The 20742-nt window shown below is 32.9% G+C and overlaps 1 protein-coding gene across 1 annotated transcript in view; it reads left to right on the forward strand.

Moving 5' to 3' along the window:
* The window catches only part of LOC143245891 (serine/threonine-protein kinase ATR-like), a 107006-nt gene that overhangs the window by 31574 nt on the left and 54690 nt on the right, over positions 1 to 20742 (forward strand). The window contains exons 7-10 of the mRNA XM_076492144.1: positions 3013 to 3086; positions 4611 to 4781; positions 10828 to 10931; positions 11441 to 11539. Coding sequence (XP_076348259.1) covers positions 3013 to 3086; positions 4611 to 4781; positions 10828 to 10931; positions 11441 to 11539 — 448 coding nt within the window. The remainder of the gene's footprint in view (positions 1 to 3012; positions 3087 to 4610; positions 4782 to 10827; positions 10932 to 11440; positions 11540 to 20742) is intronic.

The raw sequence follows: 20742 nt of genomic DNA on the forward strand, positions 1-20742 counted from the left end.
GTTTTTCTGGATACTCTTGTGATGTTGGATTTATTTGTAATTTAGAGATAATAGTTTTAAACAGTCAGGTTTATATTTGTTGGTTTTTAAGAGACTTTAATCTTCACATAAATTTCAGCTTTTGTTCTTATTGAATGTACAGTAAAATATTTTATAATATTACTGTTTCTGATGTGTAATGAAATAAGAAATTATTTATTTTGTGTCTGCTACAAAAGACACAGTTTTAATGATCTGTAGGCTTATTGAAGCAATTCTTAAAGGGCATTTTACAGGGTTCAAGCTTAATTTTGTGAGGGAGCCACTTGGATTCCCAAAACATAGAGTATTAAGGTTGATTCTATAGTTTCTTGTAAAGTACATTCTATAATAGAAGTTATCAGAAAAAATCAAAGAACTAAATACTGTAAGTTGAAATATAACTAAAATTCTGATATGGTACATTACCTTTTCTGATATAAATAGCTATTCTTGTTCAGTTCTGCCATCTACATACAAAAAACATCAGTTGCCAGTAGCATTTCATTTAACTGCTTTTATACCCCCGGACCCCTGTAGTCAGGCGCAGTTACGCCTCGCTGTGGCACCTCTGGCGCCAGGCAATATACCTTTTCCTCTTTTTTTCATAAATGTCATTGGCATGCTTGATATATAGTCTTTACTATTTCTGAAAATCATGATATAAGAATAACTTTTTTTATCTTTTATTTCTAAGGATGACACACCATGCTATTTCTTGTTTGTACCATACTGTGTATTAGCTCTTTGTATGAGTAGTGTGCTGAAGACAGTGCGTCCCCACCAATTATATGTTTGAAGTGTTCCATTACTTTCCAATGGGAATGTTAATTGTTTAAATTGCACATGTCAGTGGTGGAGATTTCACTGCAAGTTGAAAGTGATAAACAGGTATTAACAGATATTTACAAAATAGTTAAGCTATTGGACAGCTATGGAATATTCAATTTTATTGTCAGACTGTTGTATTACTTATAAACCTAACAAAAAAAAACATTTAGTGCATCCAAAGAATGATTGACTGTGCAACTTACAATAATGAAATCAAAATTGGTGACCAAACTGGTAGCTACATTTGTAGCATTGTTCAGGATTATATAGCCAGTATTCACGCATTAATTAACCAAATCACGTTTTTGTTCAACTTAGAAATGAAAAGGAGAATGATGTGACTGTATTAAAACTGAAAAAAATCCATAAATGTTAAGTATGTATTTCTATCAAATAAAGTTTCCATACTTTTGGAAAAAATAAAAAGAAAGAATTCATTCAAAGTTGGAGCTCTTATATCTCATGTGTTTCTTAATTGACTACCTTGAAATTTGTTGTGTTATGTAAGGGTCTAGTAAAATACATTTACTGAAAATATGTGATGGTTTTGATTACCACAGTCTTGAGCTGCAGAAAGTGGAAAATCACCAAACTATTATGCTTGTTAATAACACAGTGCATTCTGTAATTTCCAAAAAGTTACCTTAAAATTAGTCATGTCATGAAAAATGTGATTGCTAGTTGGTTGGATTGCTTCTGAATGATAAAAATTAATGTTTTGGGATTTTTGAGGAGGAAATAAATGTTTTAAAACAAACATATCTTGAAGATGGAGAAATGTATAAACAGCTGCCTGTTGCACCTGTAGCTAACAGAGGAGTGAATACATCTTTATCAACAGTAAAAGCTAATATTTCATGATTTTATATAAGTGTAAAAAGTGGCACAGTGTAAGTACTGAGGTTTGAGACACATTTGGTGAAAGTATGTGTGTTTAGTCTGGAGGCAGTAACTTTTAAATAATTTCATTAGCACAGTTGCGAGTCTTCTGTATCATAATATATAATAAAACTTTTAAACACTGTCACATCATTTGACCTTCAATTGGAATACTTCCCATGGATTAGAAAGTTTTTTAGTTCAAAATGTGTAGAATGATAGGAAAAGTCTTCAAACTTATAATTCAAGTGAATGATGAATTTAGACAATGAGCCTCAACAGTGTTTCAAAACAATCACATGATGTTATGTGTTAATCATATCCTAGTCATAAAGTTAATCCCCATTTTTGTTTCACTGCCTCAAATGAACACTTTTGATGAATTCAACCATTTAAAACTTAAAGAAGCTTCAAGATAAATTATCTTCTGTCGACACAGTTTTTAAGATTAAACTATAAGCAGTATTGTACAATGATATTGTGGACTTTACTGTACATAAAAAAATGTAACATTGCAATTGAAAACAGGAGTTATCTTTATAAATGTACAAATAATCACTATTTTTCAAATTTTTACATATATCAATTCCATTCCATTGATACAAAAAGTTTGAATATTGGAAAAGGTGATGGCATTACTTTTGATGATGAAAAATCCACTTGAAATAAAAATAGAACAGCTGGTATTAACACTTGTATTGATAAGACATGTCTGGGAACAGTCAGTCGCAAACTCTCTCTGTTAACCTGAAGATGACCTAGGAAGGTCAAAACATTGTTCTCTGGTTAGTAATAAAAGCTGTTCTGAGTTACATGATGGCATTCTTATTAATAAGTGTTAATATCAGTATTAGTTGTTCTGAGATACATGATAGTATTCTTATTAATAAAAGTGCATGTACATTAAATACATGAGGATTCATAGTGTTGACTTTTGTGGATTACACATGATTGATTACTATTTATTTAGGATGGTAAAAATCACATCATTGTACGTGGAGTCAAATTTTTAATTGGCTATTTTGATTTTTTAGGAGGTATGTAGGCCACCTAGCAAACAAATTTTACAGCACTGTCACCATTTTTGGGGATTACTGCATCCCAGGCTTCTGTCAGTTTGAAGCCCTGAGTATAAATCTTACGTACAAAAAGCCTAGGTAATTTTACTGTTATAACTAGTGAGTTAAACTTTGGACCAACACCAAAAACTAAATAATATACACTTTACAGGTATTTAATTTAATTACTTACTGAAAGTTTTATGGTTTTTTAATGCATTTTCAGAAAATGAAGACTTAAATATGGAAATTCAACAAAAGGCCTGTTTCATCATATCACTTCCTTGGCTGTCAGAAGCAGTATGTGCTTTTGTTAATTTGGTTATATTTGTAAAACTTTTATTGTGTGAGTGTTGAGTACACATCTGATTATGATATTTTATAATGTAAGTAAATATGATATTTATAATTCTATTTCAACAGCTTCTTTACTCAGAAATATTGTGTAGTTAATATATTTTTTCATGTTGTGTTATTCACGAAGGAAAATGTAAAAAATGATGTTCATATTTTACTTATGAGTTTTACATGTAAACAGTGCTCTTACTGTAGACTTCTTCTGCTCATCCCAGTGGGTTGTTTTTATTTAATAAAACATTATTCTTCTTTGAGAATACAGTTAACCAAGTTGGGTTTCACTCTTGGTTTTCCTTTTCTGTTTCAAGAGTTCCATCTATATCAAAATCTGTGAGATCATAACATGGTGGGAATAACAACAAATAAATAACAGCTTTGAAAGTAAATACAAGCAAAGTTTAAATACATTAGGTAGATCAGACTATAAACTGTGTATATCAGGTGCAGTGAACAAATTGTTGTGAGAGGTAGCTTATAGTTATGTAAGAAAGTGATTAGGTGTGACTCCCATGATAAAAACGAACAGCAAAACTTAGTATGATATTTAAAGGTCTTAGGAATAAACCACAAGTCTGAGAAATTTAATTTCTTTAGTCTCTTCCTCGTGATCTTAAATTTTTTTCGCATTTAATTTTGTTTATCTGGAATTTGTAGCACTTGTCTTTTATGACAAGACATGAAACTTTATTGGATTAAAAGAATATGGTAAAATGTCAAACCATTCCAATGATTTAAATCTTTATTTACAGAACATTATTGCTAAGTTTATTATATCCAGACACTGAATAATAAAATGAACTTATAGTCAATTGAAAACAAAGAATGTTGTGAGATATAAAATGATTTTGACCAAGAATAGTAGTAGCAAAATATTCAGTAAATATTCCAACTTACTGCTATGTTTAAAGGTTGGATTTTGGGCCACCAATAAATATTTATCATCCCCTGCACTGTTTTGTGAGTGATTTTGTAACTGAAATCAGTGACTACTGTGTTTGGCAAAATAAGTTATAAAATTAAATTTGTAAATGAAAATAAACTGAGGTGAAAGTGCTTGGATGTATGCAAAATTGAAATTTCTGTTCACCATTAATGGGATGCAATTATAAGATAAAAGAAAAGTGTATGAATCTAATAATAAACAGTGACAGTAAAGCTAACTAAAAGTTTGCTAAGTGCACTCTCTTCCCCAGAGTTATCTCGTGCATTGTAAGAAGTAGGTCTGTGTTTCATTTTTTTCAGTGTTATTGTAACTGTTTCTTTTTGTCTTTAACAGAAAAAGAATGCAAATGGGTAAATTAGTGAAAATGAGCGTACTAGTATGTATGCTAGGTATTCGGAAGATATATCTAGTATGTATGTTAAGTATTTGGAAGATATGTATGTATATTTCAAAAACTGTTTTAATCAAACATAACATTTATTTGTTGTTTAGTTTGAAAGTAAAATGTTTCTCTTATTTTGTAGCAGTCAACACATATCCAAAATTTTAATGTTGGAAAAGTAACCAATGAACAGAAGTCTCAGTGGTCAGTGACTGTGACTGAAGTGGTGACAATAGAATGTCTTCAAGTCTTGATGAGGCTTCCTGGACAAATGTTCCCAGAATGGAGGCTCCATGTGCTTAGAAATGTTATGGTACATTTCAAAATACTTGAAAAACATTTGCATATGCAGGTTCAAACAAAGAAAGTATAACGAGTATGAGAATGAAAGCTAAATGAATAACTTCATACAGAAGTTACTGATAGTATTTAAACTGTTTCCATGATTTTGTAAAATATCACATATCTTCTGGATGGCAAGTTATTATCATGCTAAAGTTCAGGGGGCTTCTGTTATGCATTGTTGAAAAGGGTAACATATATCTGAAATGAAGTTAAACAGCACAATCTTTACATGTATTATGCATTTGTGAGAAAAAGTTTGGTCCACTCTTGAATAACTCTTTTTAAGGGTGCAACATGGCCTTTCTGCAGAAGAAAAGATAATTTTCTCATACAATGGTGCTGTATCACATTATGTTTAGACAGTGAGTATTTTTAAGAATACTTAAAGTGATTTAAGTTATGTTATTTAAGCACATGGCAATGTTGCTTCACACAAATAATGGTAATAAAGATAATTTTCTCAGACAATGGTGCACTAACACATTATGTTTAGAGGAACATGGCAATGTTGCTTCACACAAATAATGGTAATAAAGATAATTTTCTCAGACAATGGTGCACTAACACAGCTATGTTTAGAGGAACATGGCAATGTTGCTTCACACAAATAATGGTAGTACAGTACCGTACAGTAATTGGTAAAAACTGCATCTAATAAAGTAGTCCAGCAATGTTTTAGCAAACTGCAGTAATGAAACAAGGCAACACTATAAGAGATACATTCTTAATAATTGATAAACACTACATGTAGTAATGTAGTCCAGCAATGTTTAACATTCAAATAATGAAACAAAGCAAATTTCAAATATATTGGTCTTACTTTCACTAGTACCTCAATAGGACACATTACCTAATGGTCAACCTTATGATCTGTGCCATAGTATTTGATGTTTATTTTGTGGCTGTGTTGTTGTTTGATAGTTCCCCCCATCTCTCTCCATATAATTACATTTCAGGTTTGGATATGCTTTGTAAAATTCATGCTGTCTTTCCTTCTCATGTAATTTTTTTTTAAATTTTATATAAACCAGGGTATCATAGAAAATAAGTTTAATCCTATTATAGAGACAACTAAGTAAGATCGATGTGAAATAAACATTGTAGAGACAAATGAAATTAAGTAATAAACTGATGCTGTCACTGTAAAAGATGAAATTCAACAGTACTCATCTTTCACAGTCATATTCTGTGTTTTGTTTTACCTTCCTGCAATAATGGAATGAATATCTAGACCAGGGGTCACCAAACTTTTTTCACAGAGGGCCAAATTACTTGGGGAATGAGAAGCGCGGGCCGCATGATCATTATGTTCAATACTCATAAGTTAGAAGGAAAGCTCTCTGTAAAAGACAACACTAAGTTTAGGATGCCACATTAGCCATGTGGGAGTAGCATACAATACACACATATAATAAAAAAACAAACAGAAATACAACCAACATTTTTTATTTACCGAAAGGTTATCAAAGAAGGTGACATTAGCAAAAACAATTGTCACGTTGCACATAGTGAGTACCTATCTGAATTTCACTAAGCTGCAAAAAAGTTAGTTAGATTTATGAAATTGGCATTTGGCTTTCAAAATATCTTCAATTTTCGGTTCTGAATTGCTGCATCCAATCATTAGAATTGCTTTTAAATGTTCATCAGTCAACCTTGATCGATGTACCGACTTCACATACTTCATTTTTGAAAATGCTTGTTCACAGATATAAGTTGTTCTGAACACTGATGCTATACCAAGTGCGAACAGCTTTAGCTTTGGAAAATCATCTTCAGCTATGCAGCTGTAAAATTCAGTAAGTTGCCCCTCTCTGTGTTTTGCTTTCAACAAGTCATTTTCTTGCAAATCGATGACCTCCAGCTGACGTTCCACTGGCACATCATCAAAGACACAATCAAAAGGATACTGAAAAAAAAGAATGTCACTTTTGATTTTGTCGAGATCTGAAAATCTCTATAAAAATGCTTATTTAAATCACCAATAATCTTTTTTTGAAACTCCAGGTTGACATCTTCTGTGATTTCAGCATGAAACTCATTGAAACATTGAAAATGAGAGAGGTTTCCTCCTTCCAAATGTGCTTCAAACAATGACAGCTTTCTCCGAAATCCTTTAATGATTCTATAGAGAGCACAGACAAGGTTATTCTTCCCCTGAAGTTTCAAGTTCAATTCATTCATGTGGGATGTGATGCCAACCAAAAATGACAACTTTGACAACCAGGTTGGATCTGACAGAAGTGGATCAGCTGTATATTTCTCTATTTCTCTTCTCAGCTTATAAAAACGAGACAAGACTTTACTGCAGCTGAGCCACCTCACCACCGTGTGATAAGGTAAGTCACAGAAATCCAAATCAATTTCTTTAAGAAACGCCTTGAACTGAGGATGATTAAGTGCATGACCCTGAATGAAGTTCACTGCAGAAATGACTGGTTTCAGTATGCAAAAAATATCTTAAGTCTTTTCCACAGAGTGCTTGCTGATGTATGATGCAGTGTATGAACAGAGCACTTGGGAGTTGAAGATCTTCCAACTGTTTCATGATCAGCCTCACCAGACCCTTCTTTACTTCAGCCATGTTTTTTCCTCCATCAACTGTTACGCCCCTAAGCTGATTCCACTGAAGGTTATAGTCTTGCAAAGTTTTATGCACTTCCATGAAAATGTCTTCTCCAGTTGATCTTTCATGCATGCTGCAAACTGATACCAACTTTTCCGTGATCTGAAAGTCCAAATTAACTCCACGAATGAACACGAGAAGTTGTGACGCACTCGAGAGATCAGTAGACTCATGCAGTGCCAGAGAATACCATAGGACGTTTCTAGCTTTTTGGCGTATCTGTAATGTGATGTTCTCTCCAAGTTCTTCTGCTCTCCGTTCAACTGAAGTTGCTGAAAGGCTGATACTTTCAAAGAAATTGGCTTTTTCAGGACACAGCTCATTTGCTGCTTCCATCACACACTCTTTGATGAAGTTGCCGTCAGTAAAAGGTTTTCCTCGCTCTGCCATCCGTTGCACTATTTTGTAACTTGTACGAGTGACAGATTCATTTTCAGCAAACTTTCTCGTGAAGAGATTCTTTTGAGATTCAAAAACACGTATCATGGATTCAAATTTCTCAGAACGGAACTTTCCTGAAAATTTCAAATATGTTGACAGATGTTTTGTTTCATAGTGATGCCAAAGATTGTACTCTTTCAAAACGACAACACTTTCAGTGCTTATCACACAAGTAGCTTTTTGGTTTTTTGTTTCCACAAAGAAGTACTTTTCTCACCATTCTTCATTGAAAGCACGACACTCAGAGTCCACTTTTCTCTTTTTAAAAGCAGCCATAATGATGGGTGAAAAAAACAGGATCTGAAAATGAAAAACGCAGAATGCTGTGAAAAAAGTATTCTACTGATCCAAGAACTTTCGGTGCATATCACACAAGTAGCTTTTTGGTCTTTTGTTTCCACAAAGAAGTACTTTTCTCCCCATTCTTCATTGAAAGCACGACACTCAGAGTCCACTTTTCTTCTTTTAAAAGCAGCCATAACGATGGGTGAAAAAAACAGGATCTGAAAATGAAAAACGCAGAATGCTGTGAAAAAAGTATTGTACTGGTCCAAGAACACGCAAACAAAATATATTGAAAAGTACGTTTGCCACGACACTTACCCAAGAATGAGTTACGAAAAGCTCATATCCCGACTACTAAGAGAAATGAGCTTGCTGAAGCGGTAACCCTAGGCCGCTGAATTTATAAGATAAGTTGATAGGACAAAGTTAAGTCTGTACTTGTTTTTGAAATTCTAATGCTTTCATAGATACGTGCCTCGATATGAATAGATGGGCAGCAAGGACGAAAGAAGAATTTTTCCTATTGGTTAAAAATGCGCGTGACAGCCTTGTTTCTTTTTATCATAACGTCTTGTGTTTGCCAGCTTAAAGTGATCATCAATGTGATTTATTTTGTTATGACAGTCGGACATTTGATGAAATGTCACTTTTTATTTCCAAGTGGCTAGCTGCTGGCAGGCCAGACAAAATTACCTCAAGGGCTGTATCCGGCCCGTGGGCCATAGTTTGGTGACCCCTGATCTAGACTAACAGTTTAAGAAATTGCTGTCCAACTAATGCAGGTGAACGAAACTTGTTAAATGTTGGACTATTCAAAATGAACAGTTATTCATTGTTGCAAGTTTCTTAGAGCCCTCCTTCATTTGGTAGCTCAAAGTGTGCATATCAGAAACTTCTGTAGAGTTGCATTCAAAATGTAATTAATATAGATTGTTATCAATATATACATATAAACTTGGCATCAAAAGATAGTTAATTTTAATATTATTTAAGTTTTAAGTTTAGATTTGATAAGGAAATATTAAAAAAAAAAAAAACCTAAGTCTCCCCTAGTATGAGAACTGTGATATTTATGTCTGCTCTTGTGTTTAATTCATTTACCATTCCTTCAAGAAGTTCAAAATAAAATTATAAATTAATTGTAATGATAGAGTTATTACTCAGGCAAAACATTTTTTAGCTTTCAATCTTAGTTGATTTCAGAGCCATATTTAGAAATGTTAAAAATCTCTGCCCACTTGTCAGAGCCTCTTTCATAAATTGGCAGTAGTTTTGTTATGTACAACAAAGGAAAGCCAAAGTTTCAGTCTATCAAATGACATTTTATATTACATTGTTTTCTGCACAAATAATTGTCAGTTTTGCTTCCTGTTCAAGTTTTATTGTCATGGGAAAGACATTGATAAGTTTATCTGTGTTTCTAAGGGATCTTGTCGCATTGTTAGAAAACAGAATAATTGTGATATTTATTGAATGTATTTTCATTTTTGCAAGTTGTTATTCTGTGCTCTTTGGAGCATTATGTATCAAATACAAAATATGTATGGAGTACTACTACTAATATACAAATGTAGAGGTATGTGTCATTAACAATCAACAGCAATAAAAAAAAAAGGATTGAGATAAGTAGTTTATTTCTTGTTTTCCATGTGTTTTCTTTATTATTTAGCATAAAAGTAACTAAAATGTGAAGAAACGTTTTAGGTTAGATGGAGTTAGGTTCATTAAAAGTAAAATAAATAAAAATATTAATATTGTTTTATGAAGTATGCTTGTGAGCATCTCCCAAGTAGCCTGTGTGTTATTTAACTCGATAGGGTGTTGTTACCTGTATATTTGGCAAGTAATATGAAGTTTTATGGTTGGATGAGTTTAGATATGTTTAAAGGATGACAAAACAATAAAATATAAGTATAAAAAGATGTCATTCGTTACGATTTTAAAGTTCTTTAGGATAAACAATTTTAGTTTCATGTTACAATTTAAGGTCATTCTGGAAAGGAAAAAAGGGGTAATTTAGATTTATTTTAGTTTTTTTTATGCAAGGTTGGTTAAATTTGTATAGTTAAGGTAGAGATATTAACAGATAAAATATAGTTTTTTTTTAAATAAAATTATATTTAGTATATTTTAGGGATTATGCAAATAAAACTTGAAAATTTTGAGATGAAGAAAGTATTTTTATTCTTAGTACAAAATTCACTTTTCACTTAAACCAGTTAACACTGATATTATATAATTAAACAGCAAGCTTTGGTAAAAGTATGAAATTTAAAATTTCTGATAGTTTGTTTGCAAAATACTTTTAAAGTTTAATGAAAAATTGCCCAATTATGTGAAGATACAACAGTATTTTCAGTGTTATAGTATATGTATACCATCATGGTTATACAGTGGTTATAAGGTTCTGTTAGTGTTAATCTAGATGAATAAAGTACAAAATAAGTAAATACCAATAAAAAGAAAATACATTCAGGTATCAATTTTTACCAATATCTGTTGTCAGACCTCATTTCTACTTTTTGTATCTTACGTTTTTTTACATATGGCATATTTTAGAGATTAACTTTTGAAAACTTTTAATTGGTGATTATTTATCTTAAATCAGAGAATTATAGATGGTTACAAGATGCTTAACAAAAAATAAAACTTGTATTTATAGCACAAAAGAAAAGAACAAAATGTAGAAGTCCTGTTGCTTAACTTACCTTTATTCTGTTTTCTTGTGAAGCAAAACAGTGACAAAATTTCATCAGAAGTTATAAGGTAAGTTACCAACAGAAATGAATGCATACATTGAAATGCTCAACTTCCATTTTTAATGCCAAAAAATGTTTTTGATGTCTTACATTTCATGTCAGATTTTTATATCAAGCATTTGACCAAGGTTTTTGACTTGTGAATTATTTAAATTTTTGTGGATACATATTTACATGAAGAACATAATATTATACATAGTCCTTAGTTGTTTAATTTTATATCACTGGAAAACAAATCTGTGAAATTTATGTATGTTATCAAAAGGTGTAAAATCTTGTTATGTAATGATACTATGAATTACATTTAATTTACTCGGAAATTAAATTCAAATAGTGGAGTTCTAGTTATAAGTATTGAAATGTAGTTACTGTGTATTTTTAGTTTCACAAATGTATCATTTTTATTGCATAACAAATGTGTTTGATATGCTAATTCTGTGTAGAAAACTTAGAGAAAACAAAAAATATCTTAAAATACATTAGCAATAATATATTTATTTGATACTTTTTTTGTAGATTAACTATTGAAATGGATAATATGAAACTTCATGTTGCAGTAGCTGAAATTCTTGGGAAACTTTCTTGTATTTTGTCTGGTGAAGCTGTTTTTATCAGGTTTGTTATTTACAGTTCAGTTGATTCCCCGTGGTGAACAGATTACGGATAGCTCATTGTGTTGCCTTGTACTAAAGCAAACAGGAAATTACATTGACAATCTAGGTGTTTTTTTATAGTTAATTGTTGTGCACAAATTTTGTTTTTGTATCTCAAAACAGCTGGTATGAGTATTAACACTTTTATTGGTAAAATAAAATCAATAAAAGTGTTAATACCCATGCCAGCCATTCTGAGATACAGTTTTATTTCAAGTGGGTTTCTCGTCATCAAGAAATTTTGTTTTTGTAGCCCCATGATGAAGGTTTTTGTAGTTTGTAAATCAAGTGAACTGCTCATGGTTTCTGCATGAAGGCTCAGTTAGTTTCTTTGATCTCATAACCATCATGAAAGTGTACATGCAGTAAGTGAATGTATTAATTGTATCTTTATGAAATTTGACAAGCTTATACATGGAAACATTACAAGTTTGTTGTACATAAAACAAATTCTATAACAAACGTATCTCTTTTCAAATAAAAGGTTTTTTGAATTGTTGGCTGCCTTCTAAGCATTATTAAAAGAATTTTAATAATCAGCATATCAGTCTGTATACTCCACTAGATTCATAATGTTTCTGATCATGTACATGTTTATAATATGAATTTGAGAATTAATGTGGCAGACAATGATATTCCCATCATAAATGACAATGCACTTGGCATGATCTTTCAAGACATGACATCAACTTTATCTGCTGAGGAAGTTCAAGCCTTGGTGCACAGGAAGTTTGGCTGTCAATTTTTTCTCTTTGTCTATCTAACCATGTTTCTGAGGATGTCTACTGTTATGAGAAAGAAAACTTATTTTATTTTTCCAGCAACTTCTTTTTTTTTTTGGTCCATATTGTCTACATCTGTTCAAGACATTTCACTTCTTTTTTACAACTTATCATTCAAGTTTGTCATATTTTAGGTGTTCTCCCCTATACCCTATGATTTCTCCTATGCCTTATCAGGTGAAACTCCATCTTTTGATAATTATGTTTTTCCTCCTCCTCCCAATGTTAGTGGTCTTTCTTAGAGGTTTTCTGATCATCTATAGTCAGCTATAGGTGAACTCTGTCTCCTTTTATTGGATTAGTATGCCTTTGCTTATCATCATGCCTCAGATCCCTTTTTGGATGCTCAGTGTTTTCCTCCTTTCCTTCTTCTGTTGGGGCTTCCATCATTGATTTCAGTCAGGTGCAGTTTTCCCTGACTTCTCTTGCATGCTACCTTTCCTTCCTCCAATTAATATCTAAGGCTGTTCATTTACTGGCTTCTGACTTTTCTCTCAGTATTTAGCTACTTTGCTGTTTGATCTTGTTAGGGAGGGATGTTTTATTAGAATTGGTACTTCTACCACTTTCCTTCATAAGAGATTTTCAACAGGTCCATTTTCTACGTAACTCTGCCCTTGGGAGTTATTCAGATTCACTAGAATCATGGATTTATGAAGCTAGGTTTCATTCCTCCTCATCCTCTTTAGCCACACATTTGTCTCATTCTCCCATTATCTCTGAGGATTCACAAATCCTGGTTTCTTGCTCTCATCCTATATCACCTCAATCCTTTATCTTCCTCAAGACTTTTTCATCTCTATCTTTGTGTTACCTTTACCTTTTTGGAAAGATGCCACCAGTATTGGTGACATAGGTTCTCTGTTCCTCAGTGACCAGATTGCTCTACTCCTTAACCATATGGCAATGTTTCTTGTCAGATTGTTTGGTTCTACAGGTTCTGTTGGAAGGTTTCTGTTTTTGGTTCTAGTCCTCATCCCCTCATCCCTTTTCCTAATTTCCTTTCCTCTACCTTGGGATCCTTCCTATTTCAGTTATCTTGCTGAGGTCATTAAACATCTTCTATGCAAATGAATTTCTGAGCAGGTGGTTCCCACTCATCGGAGTTTTATTCCCATCTCTTTGTTTCACAAAGAAGACAGGCAGTTGTAGACCAATTATAATTCTGTCCTGACTTAATTGTTTTCTAAAACACACTCACTTCACAATGGAGTTCTATATCTCACTTCTGTAAATGTTTACTCTGAGACTTTGGATCATTAAATTAGATGTGATGGACTCTTATCTTCACATTCCTGTTGATCCAGAGTCACATTGTTTTCTTTAGGTCACCCATGAAGGTCAAAGGTTCCAATTCAGGGCACTGCTGTTTAGTTTCTCTTCAACTTGTAATGTGTTTTGTCAAGTTTGATCAATTGCTTGTCATCTTTAGTCACTTTTGGCAGTCTGTCAGGCTTTGACCCATTTCTTTCCATTCCTGCAGGGATAGGTGATTATGGTCCATTTTGATAATTCTAGTGTTGTCAGTTGTATCACCAAGCAAGGTGGAACCAAATCCAGATCTCTCTATTTTTTTCTTGGCCCATGATCATAACATGATTGCTTACCTCGTCCCAACCATGTTTCCCCACAGGATGATTCCTTCATATACAGATGTTTCAGTGAATTCTGTCTTGGCTAAATTATTTTCTAAAACACACTCACTTCACAATTGAGCTCTATATCCTACTTCTGTACATATTTTCCCTAAGACTCTGGATCATTCAGTTTGATGTGATGGACACTTATCTTCACATTTCCATTGCTCCAAAGTCTCATCATTTTCTTTGGATCATCTGAAGACACTATGATCAATGCCTTTGCCAAGCACTTGAACACAAAAATTCATTCTTTTTGCTCTCTTGTTCCACACCACATCATTTCTGGGTGTAGATGCATTCAGTCAGGATTAGACTGGTCTTCACCCCTTTCAATCCTACTTTTATCCAAAGTTGTGTTTCTCATCCACACTACTCCTTGTCTCATCCTACTGATTGTTCTGTATTGATGTGCACAACCTTGATGTTTTCTGTTTTTGCTTTTACTTGTGTAACATCCTCTACCTTTACCTTTGTCTTGATCTCTTGTCCATCAACCTCTGTCTGACTTTCTTTTCATGCTTAACTTTTGTCTGTTTAGTTGCTTCACCCTAGGAACTGGCTCTTTGTATGGCATCTTTCCTTCCCAAAACATGAGCTATCCTTCCCTCACTTTTTATCAACAGTGTTGGTATATGTTCTTGCACTGATCTCTCTGCTGTGGTTTCTATCAATATCATTTTCTGTTTCTGAGCTTTCCTAATTCTTCTCCTGGTTGTTTGACCAGGTCTTGTCTGTTTCAACTGTGTGCACTTATCAGGCAATTCTGTTGAGCACTTTCTGTTTTTCCCAGTTCCAGAACATCTCCTCCTCCCCTGTCATTTCCCTTCTTTTCTATTCCTTCCATATTGCTTATCATCTACATCAAATTGTTGCACCAGTTAAGATCTTAATGTGGTCCTTTGTGCCTGTTGTCTTTTTCCCTTTGAACCATATGTGTATTCCCTGTCTTCTAAGACTTCTTTCTCCTCTCCTCCTTGCATGTCAACCCATTCTTTCTGATATTTATGCCATTAACATATCTTTTATCCTTTTCCATTCCTTTTATGTGATTCTATATTCTGAATGGTCCTTCAAATCTAAAATATATATGGTCTTGGAAAGTGGTTTGTTTTTCTCACCCATTTCCTAATCTTCAGTTTCCTACCTTTACTCCTGTTCTGATCTAGATAATCATCTTTGTCTGGTTTGATCCTTATGTTATTATGTGGCTCATACTGTTTTGTTTTGGTGTTAACATTATGGTTGTTTATTCCTTGGAACCCTTCTTTTCCCATTATCTATCTCCAGTAAGGCCCGGCATGGCCAAGCGTGTTAAGACGTGCGACTTGTAATCTGAGGGTCGTGGGTTCGCATCCCCGTCATGCTAAACATGCTCATCCTTTCAGTCGTGGGGGCATTATAATGTGACGGTCAATCCCACTATTCATTGGTAAAAGAGTAGCCCAAGAGCTGGCGGTGGGTGGTGATGTCTAGTTGCCTTACCTCTAGTCTTACACTGCTAAAGTAGGGATGGCTAGCACAGATAGCCCTCGAGTAGCTTTGTGTGAAATTCAAAAACAACCAATATCTAGTAACTCTCACTAGTTGGGTTCATCATTTCATCAGGATGATGCATTCAAAGTTGTCTGTGAAAGGTCACTATCTCCACATCAAGTTCATCACATTACCATTTGTTTCGCTGCTCACTTTCACCTCCCCTTGAAATAAATCATCTAGGCTTGCATACATGGAAAACTCCTAATACCTTTTTATGCTCATTATCTGCAAGATCTGGCTGTTTCTTCATCTGTTTGACATTATTTTCCTCCTGCACATGTCCATTTGCCTTTAACTGGAGAAATCATGTTTGTTTCCTTGATTTTATGATTTCTTTTTAGCTTCCCTAATTTTCTCCACAGATTCTACCAAGTTAGTGAGTTTCCCTAGTCTGGTGTGCTTTGTCTTCAACTTGCACTCGATGCAGCATTTATGTAATACACGCTGTTGAGGTGGGATATTTCTGTAAAACCACTGGATGCTTTTTTGCTGATGTATATGTATATCTATGTATTAAAATGATATCTGTAAAGGACCAACACTCATGGACTTCATAAATGAAAGAGGTTTATGCTCATCTCTGCTGACTTTCTGATTCCTTAAAAAAGAAAAGTAAATGTAAGGATACCTGACATAAACCTTGCAAAAGAAAGTTGTGTTCAAAACCTTTAAACAACAGAAGTTTTGGGGGGAAAATGCCTTGTATAGTTTTGATTACTGAAAATGAACAAGATCAGGTAGCTCTTGTGTAGGTTTGCTCAAAATTCAAAACAAACCAAACCAATAATCCCAACAACATCAATTGTCAGGGCATTTCATCAAGTTAATATGTGATGTAGTCAGTAGACAGCAAAGAAAATAACGTGATTTAGATTAGTGCATAGTTTTAGTAAGTGCATGAAAATGAAACACTTGACTAAGTTTAATGGTTTCTTTAAAACAGTTATGTATCTTAGTATATGTTTTGCTATTTGAGAAATTGGGAAAAGAAAAGTTTTATCAAGCAGATTGTAGAACGTGTATGTTGGAATGGCTGAGATTATTCTTCCAAATGGTAGTTAAGTATCTCTTCAATAGGTCATCAAAATTTTACAATATTATACAGTGTTTCCTTTTATAATAATATCTATGTAATGACTGAGTCGCACGTTCTGAGAGTGTCTGTAAATATCATAGCAAAACGTTTCAATTTTTTGTTCTTATTTCTTCTGGTTTTTTTACCACATGGTAACTCAAAAACCATAATAATGGTGTCAGTGAACTTCAGTGAGGAGACTTTTTCAAATGGAGTGTCCACTTTTATAAGTACTGTTATTAACTAGTCATAATTTAAAAAAAAAAATCATAATTTCTGTATGAATGATGTTATCGTTATCCCTTGAAGTTAGCTTTCTTATAGAAGTTTTACATTTTTTTTTGTGAAGTTTTACGTACAGTATGAAACAGGAATTATCAGCCAATAATAGATAAACAATATATATATATATATTAAACTTATAATCTTATTATATTTACAACTTGGTTATAAATACAGCCTTGCTATGTCTACAGAAACACTGGATTAAAAATCAAGCACGTGAGTAAAGAAAAAAATTGTGAAAAAGGAAATAAATGTAAGAATAGTTAATATCAGTCCTTCAAAAACAAAGTAAACAAGATATGTATGGCTTTTGTATTACCTCTACATGATAGTTAATATCAGTCCTTCAAAAACAAAGTAAACAAGATATGTATGGCTTTTGTATTACCTCTACATGATAGTTAATATCAGTCCTTCAAAAACAAAGTAAACAAGATATGTATGGCTTTTGTATTACCTCTACATGATAGTTATTATCAGTCCTTCAAAAACAATGTAAACAAGATATGTATGGCTTTTGTATTACCTCTACATGATAGTTAATATCAGTCCTTCAAAAACAATGTAAACAAGATATGTATGGCTTTTGCATTACCCCTACATGATAGTTAATATCAGTCCTTCAAAAACAAAGTAAACAAGATATGTGTGGCTTTTGTATTACCTCTACATGATAGTTAATATCAGTCCTTCAAAAACAAAGTAAACAAGATATGTATGGCTTTTGTATTACCTCTACATGATAGTTAATATCAGTCCTTCAAAAACAATGTAAACAAGATATGTATGGCTTTTGTATTACCTCTACATGATAGTTAATATCAGTCCTTCAAAAACAATGTAAACAAGATATGTATGGCTTTTGCATTACCTCTACATGATAGTTAATATCAGTCCTTCAAAAACAAAGTAAACAAGATATGTGTGGCTTTTGTATTACCTCTACATGTTAGTTAATATCAGTCCTTCAAAAACAAAGTAAACAAGATATGTACGGCTTTTGCATTACCTCTACATGATAGCTAATATCAGTTCTTCAAAAACAATGTAAACAAGATATGTATGGCTTTTGCATTACCTCTACATGATAGTTAATATCAGTCCTTCAAAAACAAAGTAAACAAGATATGTGTGGCTTTTGTATTACCTCTACATGTTAGTTAATATCAGTCCTTCAAAAACAAAGTAAACAAGATATGTACGGCTTTTGCATTACCTCTACATGATAGCTAATATCAGTTCTTCAAAAACAATGTAAACAAGATATGTATGGCTTTTGCATTACCTCTACCTGATAGCACAGGGAAATATTAACATATAGCAGTATATGAAACTATTCAATCAAGTTGTGTTTATCCTATTTTTGTCTGTTAATATTTACTACACTGTATGCCTCTGCTGTTATATAGGGATAATACAAATGCTATTTCTACTATCTCATTAACACCATCTTTGAAGGATTGAAGCATGAGTTTTATAAGGAGATATAAACTTGAAAATTATACCTACTTGCACACTAACATGTCACATTTATTCTTTCTCAAGCTGGCAATATTTTTCTCAGGTGTTTTAAATTAATTATATTATTTATGAAAATAGAAAGACAGAGTTTTAACCTATCAAATGAAATATTACATTGCTTTCTGTACAGGGCATTGTCTATTACATCATTCAGTTTCAAATTTATTTTCACCAGGATCACATTAATAAGCTTAGCTGGATTTTAAGGCTCTTATTCCATAGTTAGAAAGCCAGAAATATTGTGATAATCATATGGCATTTTATGCATATTGCATGTTTTTATTCTGTGTTCTGAGGGGAAGTATTTAATTAAATAATTTATAGTTCTACCATTAGTATCAAAAAATAGGCTTAAGTTTCATTTATAGTCAATGGAAAAAGAAAAAAGAAGACCCATGTAAATATTATATTTCTTGTTTTTTTGTATATACTTTTATCATTATTATAAAAGTAATTAAAATTTATAAATTAGAAACTTATGGGTTAGATCAGGAAAGATAGAGAATAATAATAATGCTTCACGAGATATGCTCATGTGGAGTTTGTAAGTCAGATAACTTGATTCCATAATGTTTGTTTTTGGAGATTTCTTAGAGTTTTTGGAATCATGTGTGGACTCTGGGACTGTGGGACTTTCATTCTTTGGTTATTTGTTTTTCTTATTTTTGTACCATGACCTCTCCCACAACTGTTTTTCATCCTGCAACATCTCAACCTTTACCACTAGGAATTCAACATTCAGAGTGGATTATGTCAGTCTAACTTAGACCAACTGTTTACGTTTATTGATTGATCATTTTGTTAGGTGATTCTTCTATACCTGTTTTTTTCTTCTCATATCTTTGAAGGTTCATGACGGTCGTTCATCATCTCACTTTTCTCTTCCATCCTTCTACCATTTTCATTCCCAGTCTGCTTCAGAGAGACCTTCATGTCTAGTATGTGCTTTTCATTCTTTCATTGCCTGCATGGTTTCCTTTAATAGTTTCTGTTTTCACCTTTTCGTTTTTTGGCACTGTTCATCTGTATGTGACCTTTGTTCTTCTACCTGTATGATATGGGATTACCAGCTGATTCAGTTGGTCTATTTTCCCTGTCTTCATCTTCTTAACTTCTTTTCAGGTGTCTTCACTTGAGATTAGGCACTTTCCCTTTTTTCTGGAGTCTGACCTCCATCTTCATTGGGTAGCTGTTTCTACCTGCTTAGGGTACCACCTTCTATCTGTTGTCATCTTTCAAACTTTGATGTGGCTGTAACAAAGTTACTTTATATATATATATATATATTCCCCTCCAGGGATGAGTCTCATATCTGTTTAGGTATGCTTCCTATATGTCAAATATGTTCACTACGGCCAAGCTGAAATACTGAAACACAATATACTCGTGGACAATACCTGTTTTCACACTAAGCATAGAGTATATCTGGTAGAGAAGTGGTGCAGTCTTCTATGTGTGTTCCTCTCCCAGCAGGATCACACTTCATGGGTGTTCTTTGGACCATTTTGAACGATGCATATTTTCTATCCCTTGCACTAGTCCCTCTGCCTATTCAATATGTGATTCCAACTATATGTGTAAGTACAGAAAATGTACTGTATCAGAATTTATCTTCCTATACTGAAAATATATTTCCAGTAGGTACCTCTTGTCACACTTCTCACCCACAGAAAGCAAGTACTGTTTGTTTTGTACCTAATCTCAATGTTATAGTTCAGTATAATCAAAAAGAAGAAATTGCATGTGTTAAGAGAGTGTTTCACACTCTTATTAGTTGAAGATCGCTGCATAATAATTTACATATGTGGTGAAGTTGAAGTACATTAATAATGAGGTGCATGGGAGTTCAAAGCTTATGGCACTTTTGTATGGAAGGCAGCACTGTACAATAATAGTGAGTGGATATAAGTACTCACCAGAATATATTTTCACAGTGGAAAAATAATAACCATTATGGCTTTATGTACACTGATGGTTACAGAAATAAATTTAGGTCTGACTGAGCACTGGTCACAAGACAAATTGTTGGAATATGCCAGTTTTTAATACTTTATGTTCAGGGATAGACATTTCTTGATTCTTTGTTTAATACCTTTTATGATAAGTTAAAATGGAAAGTGAATGGTAATCTTCTCAAGATAAGGAATGCAATAATACATGGTAAATAATGTATCCATTTGAAAATCTATGCATTGACAAAAGTTTGATTTTTATTCAAAGAATGACTAGGGTTTAAGCAGTATATTCCTTTAAACATAAATTTACGTGTTTTTTGTGCTGTGATGTAAAAAGTGGTTTTGTTTTGATTTTGATAGTTTATACTGGC

Source organism: Tachypleus tridentatus, chromosome 3, assembly GCF_004210375.1.
Source record: "Tachypleus tridentatus isolate NWPU-2018 chromosome 3, ASM421037v1, whole genome shotgun sequence".
Lineage (NCBI taxonomy): Eukaryota > Metazoa > Arthropoda > Merostomata > Xiphosura > Limulidae > Tachypleus > Tachypleus tridentatus.